Source organism: Neoarius graeffei, chromosome 2 (assembly GCF_027579695.1).
Source record: "Neoarius graeffei isolate fNeoGra1 chromosome 2, fNeoGra1.pri, whole genome shotgun sequence".
In the NCBI taxonomy this organism is placed as follows: Eukaryota; Metazoa; Chordata; class Actinopteri; order Siluriformes; family Ariidae; genus Neoarius; species Neoarius graeffei.
The window spans coordinates 73174762-73197865 of NC_083570.1; the positions used below are offsets into that span (position 1 = coordinate 73174762).

General features: G+C 43.6%; 1 protein-coding gene across 1 annotated transcript in view; it reads left to right on the forward strand.

Moving 5' to 3' along the window:
• Positions 1–23104, forward strand: part of ano3 (anoctamin 3) — a 91671-nt gene that overhangs the window by 15319 nt on the left and 53248 nt on the right. Inside the window, exon 2 of the mRNA XM_060914913.1 lies at positions 18687–18896. Within this exon, the coding sequence (XP_060770896.1) occupies positions 18687–18896 (210 nt within the window). The remainder of the gene's footprint in view (positions 1–18686; positions 18897–23104) is intronic.

Genomic DNA, 23104 nt, shown 5'->3' on the forward strand with positions numbered 1-23104 from the left:
GGGTTGGCTTTTTCCAAAAGAGGAGAAGAGGTGGAGCGAGTGGGTTGGCTTTTTCCAAAAGAGGAGACGAGGCAGAGAGAGTGGATTGTGCGCGTGAAGCCAGAGGGTTGGCTTTTTCCGAAAGAGGAGAAGAGGCGGAGAGAGTGGATTGTGCGCGTGAAACAAAATCAAGCAGTCAAAGAAGAAACGGGCCAGCAACGCTCAAGCAAAAAGGAGAAGATTGGAGGTAAACATTTTTACCTTTGCTTGCAATTGACAAGTCAAGAATCCTGAGGGATCCTGTACAATCATTGTGGAAATGAGACAAAGGGATATTTCCTCGCTTAGAGTGGGCTATAAATAGTATAATGCCGTGGATGGCAGGCTAATGTGGCCTACCGGCGCACTGTCCAGTAATCGTTACCTATATCCACTAGGGAGGGCGGTTTAATTATTCTTCAAAAGGGCTCTCATTTAGTATTACGACAAAAGTAGGAATTTATCATAATTACCAGGATAAATTGCTTGGGCACGAGTCTTGTTGAGGTTCGGGGTCACCACGATCAGAGTCGGCCGAGTCGCTGTCCGATTCCGAAGCTGCACGGTCAAACCAGTGAGCCACATTCACCGATTGCTTCGCAACGGCCATAGGTTCATACATATAGGTTTCACCTCTCGATATTCAATTTGGAGAGTTCCTACTTCAAAATCACTATCGCTTTCAGACATTTTACACAACCTCTCACGACCAAAGTCTGTACATGTGTGCTCGGTTCGCAAGTAAACACAGAGCTGCTCCCAGTCTGTTTGCCTTGAATGATGTCATGACTACGGTCCCCTGGCGGTGAAAGTGCGCATAAGTGAGATGTAAACAAACCTTCGGAACTTGCGCAAACCAGTATATTTTAAAGGTGTCATTCCACAACAAACCGTTTAATACTTGCTCTTTTTGAAATACCATAGGTCACTCCAAGTTGCATATGCATGCTGCACGTGAAAATGTTCTTCTACCCCCATTCCCTATATTAGCCTATGAAAGAAAATAGACAGAAAAACGAGTGAATCAGAAAAAGCCCTACGAACTTACGTTACTTCGAAAATTAGTAGTCATGGCCTCGCCCATAACCCACTGGAGGGAGCGTCACAGTGCTGTTAGCCAATCAGAAGCGATATGTTTACATGTTATGAATATTCATGAGTAAGAGCTGAAATCCTGTCGTTCTCTCCCCACCCACTCCTCCACCAAACTAGAACAGCCTGAAACAGCAGCACCACAGCATTTTTTTCACCAAAACCGGCTCACAGGGCATTCATTCATACTAGAGACCACTGCACAATTAATGAAAAAACGATGCAATGACACCTTTAACCATTTTATTCAATTTTAGGGTGCAAATTAGACACCAGGAAGATTGAATTCGCTTTTTGGGTCGTTCTTCTAGACAATAAAGTTGATATTCTACGTTCCACCTCCGACCCTTGCCTATGACCTTTAAATATCTATTATGGATTTGACATTTCAGCAAGATAACATTTCCCTCATGTGCCAGCCATTTTTAAATAATTCTCCATGTTGATAAAATATTACAGGTCTGTACCACCTGTGACTTTGCTATTAAGGTTGTAAACAATTTTATAGACTTCATCAGTTGTGCTGTGATTACAGTAGTTACTAGTATTACACTTGTCACTGATGCCACAATTCTATTTTGAGAGCATTTTGTTGTTTAAATTGTGTATGATATTCATGAAATATTCAGATTTGCTTTTTTTAGTTGTAGCTTGAGCTCTACATGATCCTTCAACAGTAACTGTAGAAGTGTTACTGCTCTCTCTCTCTCTCTCTCTCTCTCTCTCTCTCTCTCTCTCTCTCTCTCTCTCTCTCTCTCATCTATAAAACATTTCTGTTAGTGGGGCAGGTGTTTATAAAGCTCCTGAGCACTGGTGGCTCTAAAAGAAGACAGATGAATAATGTAAAGCCTGGAGAGTGAACAAGACAAGGTTATTGCGGTGGAACCCACTGACCTAATTTTTCTTTCACTTCATTCACTCTCACATCATATTCACAAGGAGGGAATGTTCCCAAGTGCACTCTACATATTCTTTAGCTTTAACACATTTGAGTTAAATACATATTCAGCTGACAATGCCAAAAAATTGAACAAGTTAATTTACTTATTTTTCAAAAATTAACAAGGACTGGAAAAAAAACTTTTAGCATACAGCCCTGTTCTATGAGCAGACACCAGTATATGCTTTATACACAGTATGGGCAAAAATGCACATACTGTTATTCTTTATTGTGATAAACCCAACAGGGTCAATGGCACGCCACCAGATGGCATATGGAAGAGCCACTCAAATGGCCAATGGATGACATCACTCAGCAAGTCAGTTTTCACTGCGGGGCAACTTCCATACCCATCAGGTCTGTGGCACTTTTGTGCACCACTTGGCATCAGGTCTGGAGATCCGGGCATGACATCGTTTGTTTTACCTTACTGTGCAAGGCGCTTCGTTAAGGGAGGAGAATAGTATATGAGAGCTCACAAGGCGAGACATTCTGTGGCGGCTCAGCCAGGCCGTTTGTGCTGCCAGTGTGGTCGACTCTGTCGCTCTGGCGTAGGGTTTGTGGCCCATCTGCGTTTCTGTGCATCCTAATGAAGCAGTCATCATTGTTAATGATGGACAGCCGATGATGATGATGATGATGATGTACAAAAACGCAAATACACATGCACAGAAATGTACACAAGTATAAACATGCCACTTTATGCGGTATGATTTTTCCAGAAAATGACCAGAACTGAATTCTGCATCATTACTTCCTTTGTGTGGGTGTTTTGTTTGGGTCATTTCTCTCTGTTCTCTTATTTTTTGAAAATATCAGCCTACATGCACTATCACTTTTAGTGATGCATTTAAAAAAAACAAAGTTTGTCTCATTCTCTTTATGCCTGTTTCTTTAAAACACATAAAGAAGAACATACAGTACAGTATGTGCCCACAAGGGATTAGATTTTTTTTATAATCCAGGTTTAGACCAAAGCTCTTCAGCCTAAAGCAAGATTACAAGCAACATTGCACATTAGATTAATCCATCATCTTATATATTATTCTTTATTGTTTATATAAGTCTGTATTCCTTAATGAATATTTAATTACAGTAAAAATGTCTCCAACAGACCCTACAGTGACAGTGTCTTGGTTATTGACTCCTACACATTGTATTTAAGTGGGACGGTGCCTCTAAGTTTAAAATGCAAAATGTCAGATTTAAAGTTCATTCCATCCAACTATCCATCCATTATCTATACCGCGTATCCGTCAGGATTACAGAAAAGCTGGAGTCACTCCCAACTGACTTTGGGTGAGAGGTGGGGTACTCCCTGGGCAGGTTGCCAATCCATCGCAGGGCTACACAGATGAACAACAACAATACCTGGGTTTCAGTCACATGACTTTTCTTAGCGGTTTTACCAGAAGTGAAATAGCTGGTGGTCTAAACTAGCAATAAGTTATCAGAGTATGCTTGTAATCTAGAAGCCACTGCTCGCTTTAGATATATTCAGAAGATTGCTGTGTGCAATGGAATCGACCCCTACAGTCTGGGAAAGAAGGATTTGTCATACGATCTCTCAAACTACCCTTCAGTCAAGTTCCCCGACATCTCGAACTATCTGGTGTTGCAGACATCCTTCTACACCGCAAAACAGATGAAAGCGTGGAAGAGTATGGAGGTTTACAACTTTTTTGTATGTGGCTGGGTAAAGGACCTCAGTATCAAGTCACTGCTGAATGAATCCTGTATTGTTTTTGCCCATGTAAGTATTTTTTAAAGCTTTTCATTCGCGTCTTTACAATGAAGCGCTGCAAGTTGAAGTGTAAACAACGGTTCGCTTGATTCTCACTTGTGTTGGCTCTTATCTCTCAGGTAAATCATTCACAAAGATCATCAGAAACCCCTTTAAAGACCTGGATCTTAGTTAAACAAGATGGAGAAGTGATCACGGCACATTGTAATTGTATGGCTGGGTAAGAATTTTGTCATGACCTTCATGCATATGGACTTTATGAGGAGTAAACAAAGAAACAGCTGGGGACTTTAGCGCTTCGTGACTAAAAAAAGTACCATAAAATAACAATGCCATAGCAAGAAAAGTACTTGGAAAACACTAAGGACATAGCTGAGAGGGATATACCAACCTTTCACTAAGTGATCACTGCAAACTCAAGCATGCTTTGACTCGGCTCCTTTCAATTTCAGTGAGAGGTTCAAAAGCCACCTTTCTCGATGTCTTTTTGTGAAATCCTGTATTCGTTCACCCTTTTTTTATTCGTTCACGGGGAACCCTGAAGAAACTTTTATCAGTTTCATGGTTTGATTGATTCGAACAACCTAAAACAACGCAAGCGTAAGGCATTTTTCATGTGAGCAGTGCACCTTCTCTGTACAAATGCTTTGTCAACTGAGCTTTGGTTGACCACCAGCTAAAGTTTTGAATAATTAATAAGGCAGATGTGACGTCACGTGAAGCCCAGCAATTCACAGTCACATTCACACCTATGGGCAATTTAAAGTAGCCAGTTAACCTAATCTGCATGTCTTTGGACTGTGGGACAAAACCAGGGCACCCAGAGGAAACCCACACAGGCACGGGGAGAACCTCAGCCTTCCTACGTAGGCTGAGGAAAGCCCATTTCCCCTCACTCTTCCTCACAATATTCTACAGAGGGACTATTGAGAGCATTCTGAGCAGCTGCATCACAGTCTGGTTTCGGAATTGCACCGTCTCAGATTTTAAGACCCTACAGCGGTTAGTGAGGACAGCTGAGAAGATCATTGGAGTCTCTCTTCCCTCCGTCAAGGACATTTAACCACACATTGCATCCGGAAAGTGACTAGCACTGTGGCCGACCCCACGCACCCCTCACACAATCTCGTTACCCTCCTGCCATCTGGAAAAAGGTACAGAAGCATTCAGACCTTCATAGCCAGTTTCTTTCCACATGCCATCAGACTTCTCAGCTCTGAGGGACTGGACTGATATACACGGACTGTTGATCACACCACTCCCACTGTAGACATTGCACAGTGAAGAATAATGCACTATCACTTTTGCAATGCTTACAGTGCTTCTCACATACAATGTTTACACTTATTTATCATACATGTCAACCTATACGGAATGTCCGTATTTTATACAGATTTGATTCAATAAACGTAGTATACGGGCGTACAAATAAAGTTATACTGATTCTTTAAAAAAACTTCAGTATTTATTTAGAGCTATAATCAATTCCCACGATGATAAAAGAGTGCATAACATTTACAAACGTACTGTACACCACAGAGAGCACAAACAGCCTGTAAAGAGTCTTATGAAATCGCGCGTTATCTTGTGGTAGCGAGACTTCGTTCCACTTCTGATCATGCGCACACCGCATTGCGAGAATCCCGCCAACCGGGAAGTATTTTGTTTGAAACGCGTATTTCCACCTGAGCGACTTTCACTAGCGACTGAAAAGATTCTGAATGGGCACTCCGGCAAGATCAACACAGACACTTGCTGTGACATGCAGCCTAGTGAGGTATTGGTGCAGACTGCTAAAAAAAGCTGTCATGGAGTACAATTCAGAACATTAGAGTGACACTTTGTGTTTTTGTCGAACATTGGAGCTTTGTATTCATTCTGAAGGTTTATTGTTATTAATATTGAATAAAAAGTAACTTGGATATATCATTGTTAATTATCATTCAAATTTTAGGTAAATTATTTTAATTTGCATCTTATACAGATTTTATAAGGGAAATACGGATTTTGGAGGTTGGTTATACAGGTTTGATTGACCAAAGGTTGACATGTATGATTTATTCCTTTTTACACACACTACCTCAATACGCACACTCAACTTTCTGCACATTAATAGTAAAAGTTACTGGTTGGCAATATACTGTTGTTTGTGGTAGTTGTCGTTTTTGCACTGTCTTTGTTGTCTGCACTTTATGTTGTGTGTAGTTTATTGTTTGCAATGTTTGCACTCGCTGCACTCTTGCACTTTATGTTGTATTTGTAGATTTGTAGTCCTGTGATGTTTAGTGTAGCACCGTGGTCCTGGAGAAACATTGTTTTGTTTTAACTGTGTACTGTACCAACTGTATATAGTTGAAATGACAATAAAAAAAGCCTTGGCCTTGACATGCAAATTCCACACAGAAAGGCCCCAGTCAACCAGCAGGTTAGAACCCAGAAACTTCTTGCTGTGAGTCGACAGTTAACTATAGCACCACTGTACAGTCAGAATAGAAGAGAATAGAATTTCCTGCTCCCCAAACAGGGAGATTTATCTCATCTCATTATCTCTAGCCGCTTTATCCTTCTACAGGGTCGCAGGCAAGCTGGAGCCTATCCCAGCTGACTACGGGCGAAAGGCGGGGTACACCCTGGACAAGTCACCAGGTCATCACAGGGCTGACACATAGACACAGACAACCATTCACACTCACATTCACACCTACGGTCAATTTAGAGTCACCAGTTAACCTAACCTGCATGTCTTTGGACTGTGGGGGAAACCGGAGCACCCGGAGGAAACCCACGTGGACACAGGGAGAACATGCAAACTCCACACAGAAAGGCCCACGCCAGCCCCGGGGCTCGAACCCAGGACCTTCTTGCTGTGAGGCGACAGCGCTAACCACTACACCACCGTGCCGCCAGGGAGATTTATATTATATTATAATATACAATACAATAACATAATTACAATAATGTTTCATTGTTTATGTACTGTATCTTCTTTACAAAGACAAAATGTTGCCATTTAGTCTTTTCAAAATATATAACATACATGTCAACCTTTAGTTACCCATGCCCTTACAGAATCTGTACTTTTCCCTTACCCAATATCCAATATCCAAAAGGATTTAGTTACCCATGAGCCCTTATACACGAGAAAAAAATCCAATATCCAAAGCACCGATTGTTTTATTCCACATTATACACTCCTATTGTAATAGGCATATTTATCACACTGCATCAGGTTAAAGGGATCAAATAAGCATGTACTGAATAAAAATACATTTTAGATCCCAGAGAAAACAACTGAATTAAAAAGGACTATATGTACAGTCAAATAAACAATTATCTACTAAAGAGAATGACTGAACTATAAACTTAATTATTTAATATACATTGTATCAGTAATACCAGAATTATTGATGTAAATTTTGCAAATAAAATGTATTAATATTAAATCAATATTAAGTCAACTAAAGATGACTGAACCACATCACGTATATTATCTAAACAAGGATAAGTGGAAATATTAATAAGTAATGAAGTTAAATTGAAAATCTTCCCAGTAATTTATCACAAGAATTTAAATCTTATTCCTTTTTGGAGTGTTCTTTGTTGTACAAAGATGTTGCAGATTTGGCACTAGCTGTAATATCACTGCTTGGGTAGCAGTTGTAGCTCCTCATCACAGTTCATTTTAATTTGCAGATATGCAGTTAATGTGTCTGCAGCCATATTTTTTCTGTATTCCGTATGAATTTTCCTAACCAGTGAAAAACCCCTCTCGCTATCTGCATTGCTACTGTATGTGGGAGGCACAGCAAAGCAGTAAAAAGTTGTTTCAGCATTAGAAACCTGGCAACACCCAGAGCAGTTTTTACATCAAAGACCTTTCCCTAATATACTGTAAATCTGTTGGTACTTTTTTGACATCATTTACCCTGCATGGCACAACATCATCTGGCATAAGCTGAAAGTCCTCCCACTCCTCCTTCAACTGCTCCAGGTCCAGGTAAAAGCCAAAAGAGGAAGTTAAATTGACAACACCACTATAGTCCAGGTCATCCTTTTTAGATGGATCTAACACTGCAAGATTGACCAACACTTCATTGTCAAATGGAAATTTATCCATCATCTTCCTGGCAAGGGCGGCACGGTGGTGTAGTGGTTAGCGCTGTCGCCTCACAGCAAGAAGGTCCGGGTTCGAGCCCTGTGGCCGGCGAGGGCCTTTCTGTGTGGAGTTTGCATGTTCTCCCCGTGTCTGCGTGGGTTTCCTCCAGGTGCTCCGGTTTCCCCCACAGTCCAAAGACATGCAGGTTAGGTTAACTGGTGACTCTAAATTGACCGTAGGTGTGAATGTGAGTGTGAATGGTTGTCTGTGTCTATGTGTCAGCCCTGTGATGACCTGGCGACTTGTCCAGGGTGTACCCCACCTTTCGCCCGTAGTCAGCTGGGATAGGCTCCAGCTTGCCTGCGTCCCTGTAGAACAGGATAGAGCGGCTAGAGATAATGAGATGAGATGAGATCTTCCTGGCAGCAGCCTCATAAAATACTCTGACAGAGAAGAAGAAGACCTGGGCAGTTTTTGCGTCTAGGTCTTCCTCTAGTTCCACCAGGCGAGATCTGACTGCAGGCCCCACTGCCAGCTTGTCATCGGACTGCTGCAGCTCCTGGTTGCCCACATCAAATTCCCTAAGGTTCCTGCAGGACTTGACATGCTTCAGTTCCAAGAACTTCACAGCAAACTTCCATAGAAGCCTGTCCATCTCGGGGAGGAGACTGCCAACCATGCAATCCTCCCCTTGAAAAAGGATGTTAAACTGATTGAGCACTGGCATAATGTACTGCAGGAACAACAGTATCAGCTCAGTCAGGGGTTCCTGTAGCCTGTCATTTATCGACTTGACTTTGCCCGGTTTCTCAATATCTTTATGACTGGCAAAGTAGCTTCGCAAGGCCGGCAGTTGGCTCAGCAGGCAGTTGCAGACTTTCTCTAGGGACAGCCAACGGGTAGGACAGTGCTTCAAGATCTGCTGCTCCTCTACCTAGAACTTAATGTAGAACAATTAATTGAGGAAAAGCTGGAAGACTACCAGAAGAGAATCTCAAAGACTCCTTATGTTTTAGTGATACAATAGGTCTGTTAGCTAACCTCTGTAAACTGCTGAAATTCTTTGAAGTCCTGAATGCACTTTGAGCTGTGGTGGAAAAAGTAGAACACATCCACCAGAAGGTCATCTACTTTAAATGGCAGCGCCTTCACACTGACCTTCACACAAAGATTTGCCAAGTGGCAAATGCAGCCAATGCTGAAACAAAAATAACAGTAGAAAAAGTGCAGTACTGGAGTACTATTCTGATAAAATTTTGGTGCATACATTTTATATATATATATATATATATATATATATATATATATATATATATATATATATATATATATAAACTTATGACACATGAACCTAAAAATCTTGGGACTTTTTGCTTGGAGCCTGGTCAAAACAGAATCTTTCCTGCCAATCATGGTGTTGCAATTGTCACTTGCAAACCCAACCTTGTTGGGTTTGCAAGTGATGTTTGCAAGTGATGTTGGCCCAGGGGATGTCATTTTCACTGAAAATATGCATTAGTGCTCATTTTGTAATTATAAAAGTTACAAAGGTATTTATAATATTAAACATATTAGTACACACTTCCAGTCTAGATTGTTAAACAGGTATACAGATTCAGCAAACTGGCACACCGTTTTACAATTTAAAGAATAAATTCTTACCTCATGAAGCTGTCAACAGCTTCAAATATTGCTGAAGCTTTACCAGAAGCAAGTTCTGGTAAATCCAGCATTCTGGTTTTTACACAGACATCTTCAAAAATGCGTGCCAGAATGACCAAGCGCTTGGTGCTGTTTCTGTCATTGCTCTCATCTATCATAAGGCTGCTGTCAAGTCAAGTTTATTTGTATAGCGCTGTGGCAGCAGGGGTGTGGTCAAACATCGGTCTGAGTCAGGGAAGGTAAGTGGCAGAATCACTGCACCTGATGGGAATTAACCTGTGTTTGTGCGTCTTCCCTAGTGACCGCGCCCTATAAGAGGAGAGGGAGAGCAGAGGAAGGGAGCTATCCCCAACCTGGACACTTGAGTGTGTGTGTGTGTGAGAGCAAGCGAAATAAGATGCTGAAAAGCGCAATAAAAGTTTTTTTGTGAGAACTCAGTTCTGGCCTGCCGTGCTTCTGTGCTCCACCCATCTTAAACTATTTCTACAGTGGTGCCGAAACCCGGGACGGAGTACAGAAGAGAACAGCCTCATGGAGTCCTCCCCCTTCAAGGACCTGGTCCATGCCCTCGCCACGGCCCAACAGAGCCATCACCAGGCACTGGTCGCCCTCCGGAAGGAGCAAGAACAACGGTTCGAAGCCCTGCTGCTGGTGCAGGAGGAAGATCGCCAGGCATTCCAGCACCTGCTCGTGTCGGCGGGGTCCACCATCACCACCGCCGCAGACCCTCCCCACCTCACCCTAATGAAGATGGGTCCGCATGACGACCCCAAAGCCTTCCTTGCTCTTTTTGAGCAGGCAGCAGAGGTGTGGGGTTGGCCGGTGGAACAGTGTGTGGCGCGCTTCCTCCCCCTGCTAACGGGCAAGGCGCAGCTGGACACACTACAGCTCCCCGCCGACAGCCGGCTGGTCTACGCCGACCTCCGCAGGGCCGTCCTCCAACGTTTGGGGCGCACCCCAGAGCAGCAACAGCAGCGCTTCTGCGCGCTGCACCTGGAGGAGGTTGGTCGGCCGTTCATGTTTGGCCAGCAACTCTGGGACGCCTGCCGGCGGTGGCTGAGGGCCAACAACCGCGATGCCGAGGGAATCATCGACCTGGTGGCGCTGGAACAATTCATCGCCCGACTTCCAGAAGGAACAGCGGAGTGGGTCCAGTGCCATCGCCCGGCATCGCTGGATCAGGCCATCGTGCTGGCGGAGGACCATATGGTGGCTGTTCCGATGGAAGGACAGCGTGTCTCCTCCTCTCCCCTCTTTTCTCTCTCTCTCCCCTTCTGTTCCTCATCCTTGCCCCATTCCCCCACCGTGGAGGCAGGGGCCGGCTCCACCCCAGCCGGCCCGCCGCACCCACGGTGCCCTACTGTTTCCTACTTCCGTATCTGTGTCTTCCCCCCCTCAGGTGAGTGAGCTCCGGAACACCGGTGCAGAGGGAGAGCCTGGGCCGGTATGCTGGCGCTGTGGGGAGCCGGGGCACCTCCAGCATCAGTGCTCGGCAATGGAGGTGGGTGCGGTGGTCCGGATCCCCGACGTGCCTGAGACTGCCCTCGATCGGGCCGAAGCATATCGCATACCGGTGAGTATCCAAGGGGATACATATCAGGCTTTGGTGGACTCTGGCTGTAATCAGACCTCAATCCACCAAAGCCTGGTGCAAGATGAGGCATTGGGGAGAGCACAAATGGTGAAGGTGTTGTGTGTGCATGGGGATGTTCACAACTACCCTTTAGTGTTGGTCCATATTCTATTTCAAGGGGAGAAATTTAGAGTAAAGGCGGCGGTTAATCCTCGCCTTACCCACTCGATAATTTTGGGGACTGATTGGCCAGGATTTAAGGAATTAATGGCACATTTAGTGAAGAGTGGGGCCTGCCATAATTTAGCAGGGGGAGGTCCCAGTGTGGCATTGGCGGGAGCAGCTGTCACAGAACCGTCTACGTCATCACCACATCAGAGTGAGGAGCAGCAGGCTCCTCCTCCCTCTCTCGGGGAATCCCTCGCAGATTTCCTGTTGGAGCAGTCGCGAGACGAAACTCTGCAGCATGTGTTTGACCAAGTGAGAGTAATCGATGGTCAAACGCTCCAGCCAAACGCCACCCCGTCCTTCCCCTATTTCTCCATTATTAAGGATAGGTTATACCGAGTGACGCAGGACACTCAGACTAAGGAACAGATAACACAGCTTTTAATCCCAAAGAGCCGCCGGGAATTTATATTCCAGGTGGCTCACTTTAATCCCATGGCCGGACACTTGGGGCAGGATAAGACACTAGCCTGAATAATGGCCTGGTTCTATTGGCCAGGGATTCGCGGTGATGTCCGTAGGTGGTGTACGGTGTGCCGCGAATGCCAGTTAGTAAATCTAACTGTGGGGCGTTACAGATTTACCACCTCAATCTGTTAAAACTTTGGAACGAGGAGGTCCCTGTGGCATTGGTGTCGGTGGTTCCAGAGAAGGTGGAGCTAGGGCCGGAGGTTCAAAAAGGAAAATTGGCATCGCCCACCACTCCGGTCCCCTGTGGAGACCACCTTTCCCCAACTCAATTCATGGAGGTCGCCCAGTTGCAGACAGAATTTTCTGACATGTTCTCGCCCCTGCCCGGCCACACCCACCTCATAGAACACCACATTGAGACGCCCCCAGGGGTAGTAGTGCGCAGCCGCCCTTACAGACTGCCCAAACACAAAAAAAGTGGTTCGGGAAGAACTCGAGGCCATGCTCGAAATGGGCATCGTTGAGGAGTCCCACAGCGACTGGAGCAGCCCAGTGGCCTTGGTTCCCAAGGCCAACGGGTCGGTCCAGTTCTGTGTGGACTATAGAAAAGTCAACATGGTGTCTAAATTTGATGCGTACCCAATGCCTCGTATTGACGAGTTGCTCGATTGACTAGGCACGGCTCGTTTTTATTTGGCACTGGATTTGACAAAGGGATATTGGCAGATCCCCTTGACTCGACTATCCCAAGAGAAAACGGCTTTTTCCGCACTGTTTGGCTTACACCAGTTCGTCATGCTTCCGTTTGGGCTGTTTGGGGCACCCGCTACATTCCAGCGGTTTATGGATAGGGTCCTCCGCCCCCACACCACCTACGCGACCGCATACTTGGATGATATTATTATTTATAGTAATGACTGGCCGCGGCATTTAGAACACCTAAGGGCCATCCTTGGGTCGCTGAGGCGAGCGGGGCTCACAGCCAACCCGAAGAAGTATGTGATTGGGTGGGTGGAAGTACGGTATCTGGGCTTCCACTTGGGCAATGGGCAGGTGCGTCCCCAAATCAATAAGACAGCAGCGATTGCGGCCTGCTCGAGGCCCAAGACCAAAAAGGGGGTGAGACAGTTCCAGGGGCTGGCTGGCTACTATTGTAGGTTTATACCTAATTATTCAGATGTCACCAGCCCGCTGACTGATCTCACTAAAAAGGGGGCACCAGATCCAGTCCAGTGGACAGAGCAATGCCAGCGGGCTTTCTCTGAGGTAAAGGCTGCACTGTGTGTGGGGCCACTGTTACACTCCCCTGACTTTTCTCTCCCCTTTGTTTTGCAGACGGACACGTCAGACAGAGGGCTGGGGGCTGTTCTGTCCCAGGAGGTGGAGGGTGAGGACCGTCCAGTGCTGTACATCAGCCGGAAGCTGTCGGTGCGCGAGGGCAGGTACAGCACAATAGAAAAGGAATGCCTCGCCATCAAGTGGGCGGTCCTCGCCCTCCGCTACTACCTGCTGCGGCGCCCTTTCACCCTCTGCTTGGACCACGAGCCCCTGCAGTGGCTCCACCACATGAAGGATGCCAACGCGCGGATCACCCGTTGGTATCTGGCACTCCAGCCGTTTAAGTTTGAGGTGGTCCACAGGCCGGGGGCGCAGATGGTCATGGCGGATTTCCTCTCCTGTCAAGGTGGGGGGGAGTCAGCTGCAGGCCGGACGGCTCCCCGGCCTGAGTCGGGCGGTGGGGGTATGTGGCAGCGGGGGCGTGGTCAAGCATCAGTCTGTGAATGGAGGGCGGAGTCAGGGAAGGTAAGTGACAGAATCACTGCACCTGATGGGAATTAACCTGTGTTTGTGCATCTTCCCCAGTGACCATGCCCTATAAGAGGAGAGGGAGAGCAGAGGAAGGGAGCTCTCCCCAACCTGGACACTTGAGTGTGTGTGTGTGTGTGTGTGTGTGTGTGTGTGTGTGTGTGTGTGTGTGTGTGTGTGTGTGTGTGCGAGCGAAATAAGACACTGAAAAGCGCAATAAAAGTTTTTTGTGAGAACTCAGTTCTGGCCTGCCATGCTTCTGTGCTCCACCCACCTTAAACTATTTCTACAAGCGCTTTTAACAATAAACATTGTCACAAAGCAGCTTTACAGAATTTGAATGACTTAAAATATGAGCTAATTTTATCCTTAATCTATCCCCAATGAGCACGCCTGTGGCGACGGTGGCAAGAAAAAACTCTCTCATACCCCTTTTCCACCAAATCAGTTCCAGGGCTGGTTCGGAGCCAGTGCTGGTGCTGGTTCACAACTCGTTCAACTTGCGAGCCAGCTGAGAACCAGTTTGCTTTTCCATCGCTCACGGTGCCACGTCATTACGTCGCTGTATACGTCATTACGTCGCAGTATACTTCAGTTACGTCGCTATGTTTGCTTAAACCTTGGCGCGAATATCGAAGCAAAAACAACATGGAAGAAGCAGCAGCAGCAACAACAACAATAATAATAATAATAATGGATAACTTCACGTTTGTACAGCTGCGGCTTCTCACCGCTTAAAAATGGTGATCTTTCACGGTCTTGTTATTGTTGTTGGTCTTAACAACTCCGCCCCCCCGCTGACGTAAGCAGTTCTTTCCTCTGGCCCAGCAAAGAGTTGGTGCTAGTCTGGAACCGGTTTTTCTGGCCCCAGAGCCAGTTCTTTGTCAGTGGAAACAGAAAACCCGGTTCCAAACTAAGCACTGGCCCCGAACCAGCCCTGGAACTGCTTTGGTGGAAAAGGGGCATATGACAACATGCGGAAGAAACCTCGAGAGGAACCAGGCTCAAAAGGGAACCCATCCTCATTTGGGCAACAACAGACAACATGACTATAACATTAACAGTCCTAACATAAAGTCAGCTTCATTGATGCTATAAACCCCCCACCGACGGAAACCCGAGCCCAAAACCGTTCAAGACAACTGCAGTTCTAAAGTCAGCAAGTCAACTGCAGTCCTAAAGTCAGCAAGTCAACTGCAGTCCCCAGCCACAAAAGCACCACCGCAAGAGTCCAGAGCATCCTCTAGGCGCGACCCCCAACTGTCCACATGGGGCCGCCCTCCACAGGAGCGATGTGATGAGACTCCAACCAGACACAGGGCACCAGGATGGCTCAGGCAGGTCCGAGGAGCAGAAGAAGTCAGCATCTCGATCCCAGGACCGACATGTAACTCAGAGGGACAGATTTTTTTTGGGGGGGAGAAGAGAGAGAAAATACAGGTTGTTAGGTATGCCCAATGTCACCTGAATAAGTAGGAACAGTATACATGTTGCACTGAGTACAAGCAGGGACTCCAGCAACTAACTATGACAGCATAACTAAAAGGGGAGAGCCAGAAGGTAACACAGGCATGAGGGAGGCCCGGGACATAAAGCAGCCAGCCACTACACCGTCAACAAACTCGAGTGAGCAAGCGAGTGGGGGACTGACAGCATCCATACATCCCAGTTTACCAAAATACTCTATTTCTGAGGACCCTCTAGATCTACTCCTTTACCTCATAAACACCATTAACAAAAGGCTTGACTAAACAGATATGTTTTCAGCCTAGACTTAAACACTGAGACTGTGTCTGATTCCCGAACAATACTTGGAAGGCTGTTCCATAACTGTGGGGCTTTGTAAGAAAAGGCTCTGCCCCCTGATGTAGCCTTCACTATACGAGGTACCAGCAGATAACCTGCACCTTTTGATCTAAGTAGGCGTGGCGGGTCATAGAGGAGCAGAAGTTCACTCAGGTACTGTCGTGCGAGACCATTCAGTGCTGGCGCATTTTTTCGACGACAGGATTTGTATAAGCAGGGGTTAAACTTCCTTTGACAACCATGGCCGTCTTCATTCGTTTACATGCAAAATCCTGGGTGAACAACAAATGAATAAAAGGTTAGGTCTACGTACATAACTGGCAAGTACAGATTATTTTCCTGGTCAATAAAAGAAAATCAGAGCACGGCAAACATGTAGATGGTGTTAAATTGCTTCCATCCACTACTACACATTTAAGAGACAGGTTACCAACAGTCATTACCACCATTACTCTTCATTTAATACTTTTCCAGTTTACTGATGACTGATGGTAGTAATGAGTGTTGGTCATCTGTGTCTACATATCCTCCTGAGAACCAAGAAAAAATGTGTCTCTCAGTTTCTCTTTTGTTGTGATTTCCTTACTAGGTAGGGTTAGAAAAACAACTTACAATTTAGATTAAAAAAAAAGAAAAAGGATGCACTCTTTACAAAATACCAGGATTCAAGTGAATAGCTTGAAAGAGTAAGAGGATGTGCACATAAAACAAATGTCAACTACAGCGGACACAAGTCTATGGGTTGGTTCTCAGGAGGATAAAATGTCTATCAGCAATTAAAATGTTTAGGGAAGCAAAATCGCCGGGTAACTACAGTTGCCGTTGTATAAACGGTGCCTCCCAGTATCGTCTCCTTAAATTATCATGATAATGGAGGAAGCTTTCCTACATACAAACAGTAAAAACTTTTAAAAAATAAATTAAAAAAAAACCCACAAATGCTTACCTGTACAGTCTTTGAATCGGGAAACATTTTTTTCGCTAGCTCCGAAAAATGGTCTGCCACAGCCGGGGGGATGTTTTGTTCCACGAGAAACTGGCAGAACATAACTTCTGCAGCTGTCACAGAAGTCTGGGCAGCCCGAGCCGATGTACTTGCGCCAAAATGCTGCTCCATAGACTTGAAGGTTCTGCATTTAACGACGCAGTCTTTATGTGCCTTGGTTTGGAAATGCAATTTCAGGTCATAAAAACCTGAAGCTGCCACTTTAGTGTGCTTTCTGCACAGAACATAGAGCTAATATTGGGGGCCATTCGAAGACGCCTGGATCCATCCTTTGTATTCTCCATCCAGAGTTTCCCATTCCTTCAGATGTCCAGTTCCAGCATGTTTTCTCTTTGCCATTGCGTTTCCAGATGCCATTTTTAAAAGATAAAACTTGTCAAATTTGATCTGCATACAAGGACTGCTCAACCACAAATGACCGAGAAAACCACGCACAACTAGAAAAACACAAATCGAAAATAGTTCTGTTTCATTGGGCATGCATGAAACACAAGGACTGCTCAACCACAAATCAAAGACTGAGAAAACCACGTGCAACTAGAAAACCATAAATCGAAAATAATTACGTTTCATTGGGCATGCGTGTTTGAAAAAATAAATGGGGGATGCTAAGAAAATTTTCTCGGAGTAACGGAAAAAATCTCGGATGATACAAAATGTAATTTTCCTGTATGAAAATCAGTGTACACCGTATTAGCCCAAAATTTGCATTTTCCCATACAAAATACGGGGAAACTGTATAACTTGACATGTAGGATATAATAATAAGTAGAGTTTGTTTATTAACTTTGTACCTCTCTGGAGTCTTACAGCTTACAGACTGGAAACTAAGAAAATGGAGCTGAAATAATTAGCCTACTTTGTTAGCGAGCATGAGAAGAAATGGCATGGTCCAGGTCTTCTGAGTTATCATATGATGCCATAAACATTAACACTTAAAGCCTGCAATGTCAGGAAGTTCTCTTCATATGAAAACATTTGTTATGAATGCCTATGCAAATGCCTTTTTAAGCGTATCTAGAGTGTTGCTTGCCAAGATTTAATAGCTTCTTTGACTTTTCTCCTCCACAACACACAAATCACTGGTGCAGTTCTGATCCTGGTAATGGAGCAGGAGTGAAGGGTAATCGATTGAGGCCCCATTTTGCTGCTGAAACCGCAACAGTGGATTCAGTAGAGCCCTCCCAAAGCACTGTAAACGCATACACGCACTCACAAAAGGGTACTGAACACAACACACCTCGTGAAATGATAAACCTCTCTCTCTCTCTCTCTCTCTCTCTCTCTCTCTCTCTCATATATCACTCTCTTTCCCTTTCTCTTTCACCTTTTCCCTGCCAGTGACTGCAGGCTTGAACTACAATAAATAATTATTTCCCTTTTTCAGGTGCTTATATGGCAGAGGTTTCCATAAGGCCTTTCCCCAGTTAGGGGAGGGAGGGGAAGAGGGAGAGAGAGAACAGCAGAGAGAGAGAGAGAGAGACAGACAGAGAGAGAGAGAAAGAGTCTGCATGAGAAAATGAGAAACAAATCAATGGAGCTGTTCTCTGGAATGTCACCATAAGGACAATTCCAGAATAAAAAGTAGGTGAAGCCATGCAGAGGAAAAGAAGTGTAATGTTCACTTTTAGCTCATACAGTTTAACAAATGACTAAACCGTTCTGCTGCACAGCAACAATGTCATCATTATCAATCTTAATCAAAGCATCACGAAACTCTTGTTCAAAGATGTATTTCAGAAACTAGTTATAAATTCTGGGCATGCAAAATGTTAGTATTTAATACTACGGACAAAAATGACTAGTACTTTATCCTTTCCTGTCAGAATGACCTTGAAGGAGGTTTGAGTTTTCCGCATATTGTGTTGTGAATTAATTTTTAATTGCATCCGACACCATTAGCTTCTCATCATTTTGTCAGTTGGGACAACAGCTCACAGATGCTGCCCCATTTCCAATTGGGTGCAGCAACACATAAGGGGTTTGGTCATGAATCAGAGCTTTTCCACAACATGTTTATGATCTGAACATGCTAACCAGGGAGATTTTTTTTAAAGATGCAGAAGTAGTAACACAATTTATTATTATTATTATTATTATTATTATTATTATTATTCAGATTTACACACCATCTAGTATATCAAGCCTTGTATTTGCTTTTGTCTGTCAGACAGTGCAAGAAAAGATGTCTCTGATTACACTATATGTAATCATGAAGTAATCTGGAATCATTTGCATTAAATTACTTGTGGAATAGGTGGAGCTGGAATAGACTGACAAATCTTTCTCTATCTATCTCTGCAGGCATGCACACCAGTATCAGCGAGATCCTGAAGGAGAAGAGCCTGAAGCCGTCTCGTCGCAGTCTGCCCTGTCTAGCTCAAAGTCAAACACATCCTCACAACCTCAGCCACTTCCTGTCTGTGCCTCTGGATCCGGAGCCTGAGCCCAAAGCAAACACAAACACTCACAGCGTCCATGCCTCGTGTACACACATCACGCCTCCATCCACAGGTGCTGTAATACACGCATACACTCACTATTTCTGTTATCCATATATTTTTGACATACACCACCATACACACACATACATTTTCCTAGTTGTGCCATCTCCACCCACCATTTCTACCTGTCTACCTGAATATATAGAATATATTGAATAATTTACTTCAGACACATTAATATAAAAAGACCCAGTGAACAGTAGTCATTTCTTTGTTATTTCCCACAGTGCTGTTTGAGTGACATGTACAAAGGTTATGGCTAGAAAATCAGTGAGATAAATCTCTTTCCTTAAAATCAGCCTGTCCTGACACAAACAAATGTCCCCTTTACGACATCATCAATAAATGCCCACATTTCATTATAGTACCATCCTCTGCTGGGACAGGACCTCTCTCTCTCTCTCTCTCTCTCTCTCTCTCTCTCTCTCTCTCTCATACACATACTCACATATGCACATTACTGTTTAACCAAGAAACATGAGCCTGAGGCACAACTATAATTTGCCATTCATTTAAGCTCTTTCATAAGTAAATGTGTTGTTAATATTGCATTTGTGACTTATTATATCTCATTTATACATAATGTTTTGGATCCTTTCAGGTTTTACTTAATGGTCAAATGCTTCTAGTATTGATAAGTGATCAGTACAACAGTTTTGGCAAAATGTCATAAAAACCTTTGAGATTTGGAAACATTTCTCTATCATGCAGTCTGTAGCTGAAAGAGCAGCCCCCAAATAATAGACATCTTTTTGGTTTGTTATTAAATGATCAAGACATGCAGTACATTATTATCCTTTTTCAATAATGCTAGCACAGATCTTCTCACTCTGTGTTGTGTGTTCACTTGTTTTTTAAAGTTTACTATACTCACTTGGAAAGTCTGGGGTTCATTAGCACAGATGAATCTGTTTTATGGTGTAATGTTACAACAATATACATTTACTAGCAATTATAACAGTTACTAGTAGTGATCATAATGATTCGGTTTAGTTTAGTTGCACATATATAAAAAAACAGCAGAGATTGATAACAGATAGAACACTGCAAAAAAAAGGCTCATGAAAATACCACCCCTCAAAATAATAATGGTTACTCTAGGCAGCAATGAAAGCTACATTTTAAAAAATGAACAAGTTGCACAAAATATATCAACACAATTAATTAAAATAAGATCCAAGACGTCTTAAAAATCTTTGTTGATTAGAGACCTTTTCAAATGTTTTCGTGAACAATGATAATGTGGATATTGATTGTAATGACGTAGTTATATTGTTACAAAGAGATGGGCCTCTGTATTTCTCTGTATTAGTTGTGAGAAGTCAGACAAAATGGAAAATAAAGGTCCTTATAATGTGTTGTATAATTATATTATATTATATTATATTATATTATATTATATTATATTATATTATATTATATTATATTATATTATATTATATTATATTATAATTCCAAAATAATAATAATAATAATAATAATAATAATACACTAACATATTAGGAACAACAAATCCTAAATTAATAACTCACTACTCAACATTAATAATCAATGAGTCAACAGATGGAAGATAAGGTGATTAGTCTATACAGTATCATCCCTGGTGCAGTGACCACTGCCTGGTTCAAACCCAAGAATCCTCAGTAAGCAGGCTTTAATACTGTGCCAGTATCCACAACTGGATTATTTTATTATGACCCACTGAGTCTGAGCGTCAGACAGCCTAAAAATGGAGACTGTCAGTGTGTGAGCAATTCTGTATCAAAACCAGGTTGGACCTGAAAGGCTACACTGTAGCATACAGCATCATGGCTATTGATCAATAGTATTTGATACCTTACTACTAACACCCAAGGCCCGTATTCAGAGTCAAGTTCAGAGCTGCACACAATTAACTTTCAGTGCCTAATATGAAAAAATTAAAATACTATGTGTTGGATCAAATGCTATTTTATAAGTCAAAGTCCCTCTCACGCCAGAATCTGGTCTTCCCAAGCAGTCTCCTGTCCCAGTACTAACCAACTCTTTTAGGCATATGAGTGTGGCGCCGATCTCTGTTTCAATAGCCCTCGGCCTCTTGCCTATAGACCCTTTTCAGTCACGTGACCTTCGTAAACGCGACCACCATTTTGGACATGTAGCGGACTTCGGCTCGAATTGGTTTGAATGCGAGGAAGGTGACAAACGGAGAACATACAAGAAAAAGGAGCGAGATGCAGAAAACACCTTCGCTATCCAGCAACGTAGGGCATTTACATGGCGAGCAGAGGGAGAAATAACAACAGTAACGACATATTAGCAACGCCGTACAGAAATAACGGTTTATGGCACAGACCCTTTCGGTTCTCGCTCATCTAGCTGCTACAATGACTGCTTAGACTGCAACAATAATACCTAACACACATTTAAGTATCCATCGTAAAGACGTGAAACTCGTCGAGTGACGAGTGTGTTCATTGATAAGCTAACACAATCTAAAAGTAGACATACCATCACACTGCCCTGGCGCTGTGTACAGTTTACCTTCTACGGTTTGTGCACTCACTATTTGCCATTACTTTCTCCAACCCAGTGTTACAGATTACAGGGAACGGCCTGGATTTAAGAGACAAATACATGCTCCTATTGTTTTGAACACTTATTTGTAGGCAGTGCTTTAATTTGTAAAGTGGGAGGTCCCGGAGCGCAGAGGATGAGCGGCTCCGGTGTGGAAAAAAAGGGGGCGGGGCGCTGCGCTGCGCTTCTGGGCATGTTTTGTAATAACACTGCAAATTAAGTTCATCTGCAGATATTTTGTGGATGTCGTTTCATGAGAGAAATCACCAACAAGGCAGATATCAAAATCAGACATTAACACTAAATAAACTTGCATTTTTTTATTTAATTATTTGGGTTGTTTTTTTTTTTTTGTTACATAGTCAAAAGAGGTGTCGGATCACCGGATCCAGTGTAAATAGCTGCCGGTAGGACACTGCCTCTGATCTGTCCTACAGTCTACCAACAGCAAAGGAACACAACGCTAGCTAATGTCGTTAGCTAATAGCTACTACAGAAGAACAAAGAGGTTACAATGGGTTATTTTAGCCTATTTGGTTACACACTCGCCGCCACAGAATGTTAACAGCAATGTAATGCCTTTTCTGGCTAATTTTATTCGTCTTACCTCCAACAAAGTGGTCACTACACAAGCGCTGGTATGCCGAGGGCTGCCAATCTGTTCATTTTTTTTAATGGCCGCTATCCATCTTCTCCGTCGGGATCCGATAAAATGATAACCCTTGCCTTGTGTGTTGATGGTTACTACATCCAGGTGCACAACAATATAGTGGCATGATGGAAGTCTTGCTGAAAATAAACACTTTTTTTGCTGCCGTTCCTCAATGCTGGCTGTGGTAAACTACTGGTAGTACATGTCCAAAATGGCGGCTGCGTTTGTCGTGACGTCACGTGAAAAGGGTCCATACAGCTAGGGTTATGGTGGGGGGCTAGTCTTGTGGTAACTGCAAGAGTTTGACTTCCCCACTCACATCTGTATTGCAGCGTGCCTTGCCAGAGTACCATTTTTATGGTACTCTGTAGTAGGTGCCATTTTTATGACAGTCTTTGGTATGACTCAACCGCGAGTAGAACTCGCGATCTCCCAGTCGAGAGGTGGAGACGCTAACCACTCAGCCAACTCATGGTGCTATTTTATAAGCTACAGAATAATGAGGGTGGAAGACATATTGTTAAAATCAAAGCAAATGATCAATTAAATCAAAGCAGATTGTCAGTGATTAATGTGAATAAATCCTATTAGATGTTTAGTTCAAAGCTTTCCATCTGCACATTCATAAAACTTTGGATTACATTTGACAGCAAAGAAAAAATGCAGTTTCCTTCCTGAGTCTGTATTTTCTATGCCTGGTTTTTTGTTTGTTTGTGTGTTTGTGTGTTTGTTTGTTTGTTTTTGCCTTAAATGAGAGTGCTGATGTTTAAAGACAGTAGTCTAGTCACTATTGGAAAAACCCTGTCTTGGACACTTCGACTCATCTTGCAACCTCAGGTCATTTACATAATCTGAAAATTGACTTACGTCAATATGTAGCATGTCTCATAATATGAGTAACTTTCCTGATGCCAACTCTGAATACAGCTCTTCAACCATCTTTACTCCATAGTTTATAGATGTAAAAACCTTTTCCCATTTCTACATTCAAGCTGTGAATAGAATGAATG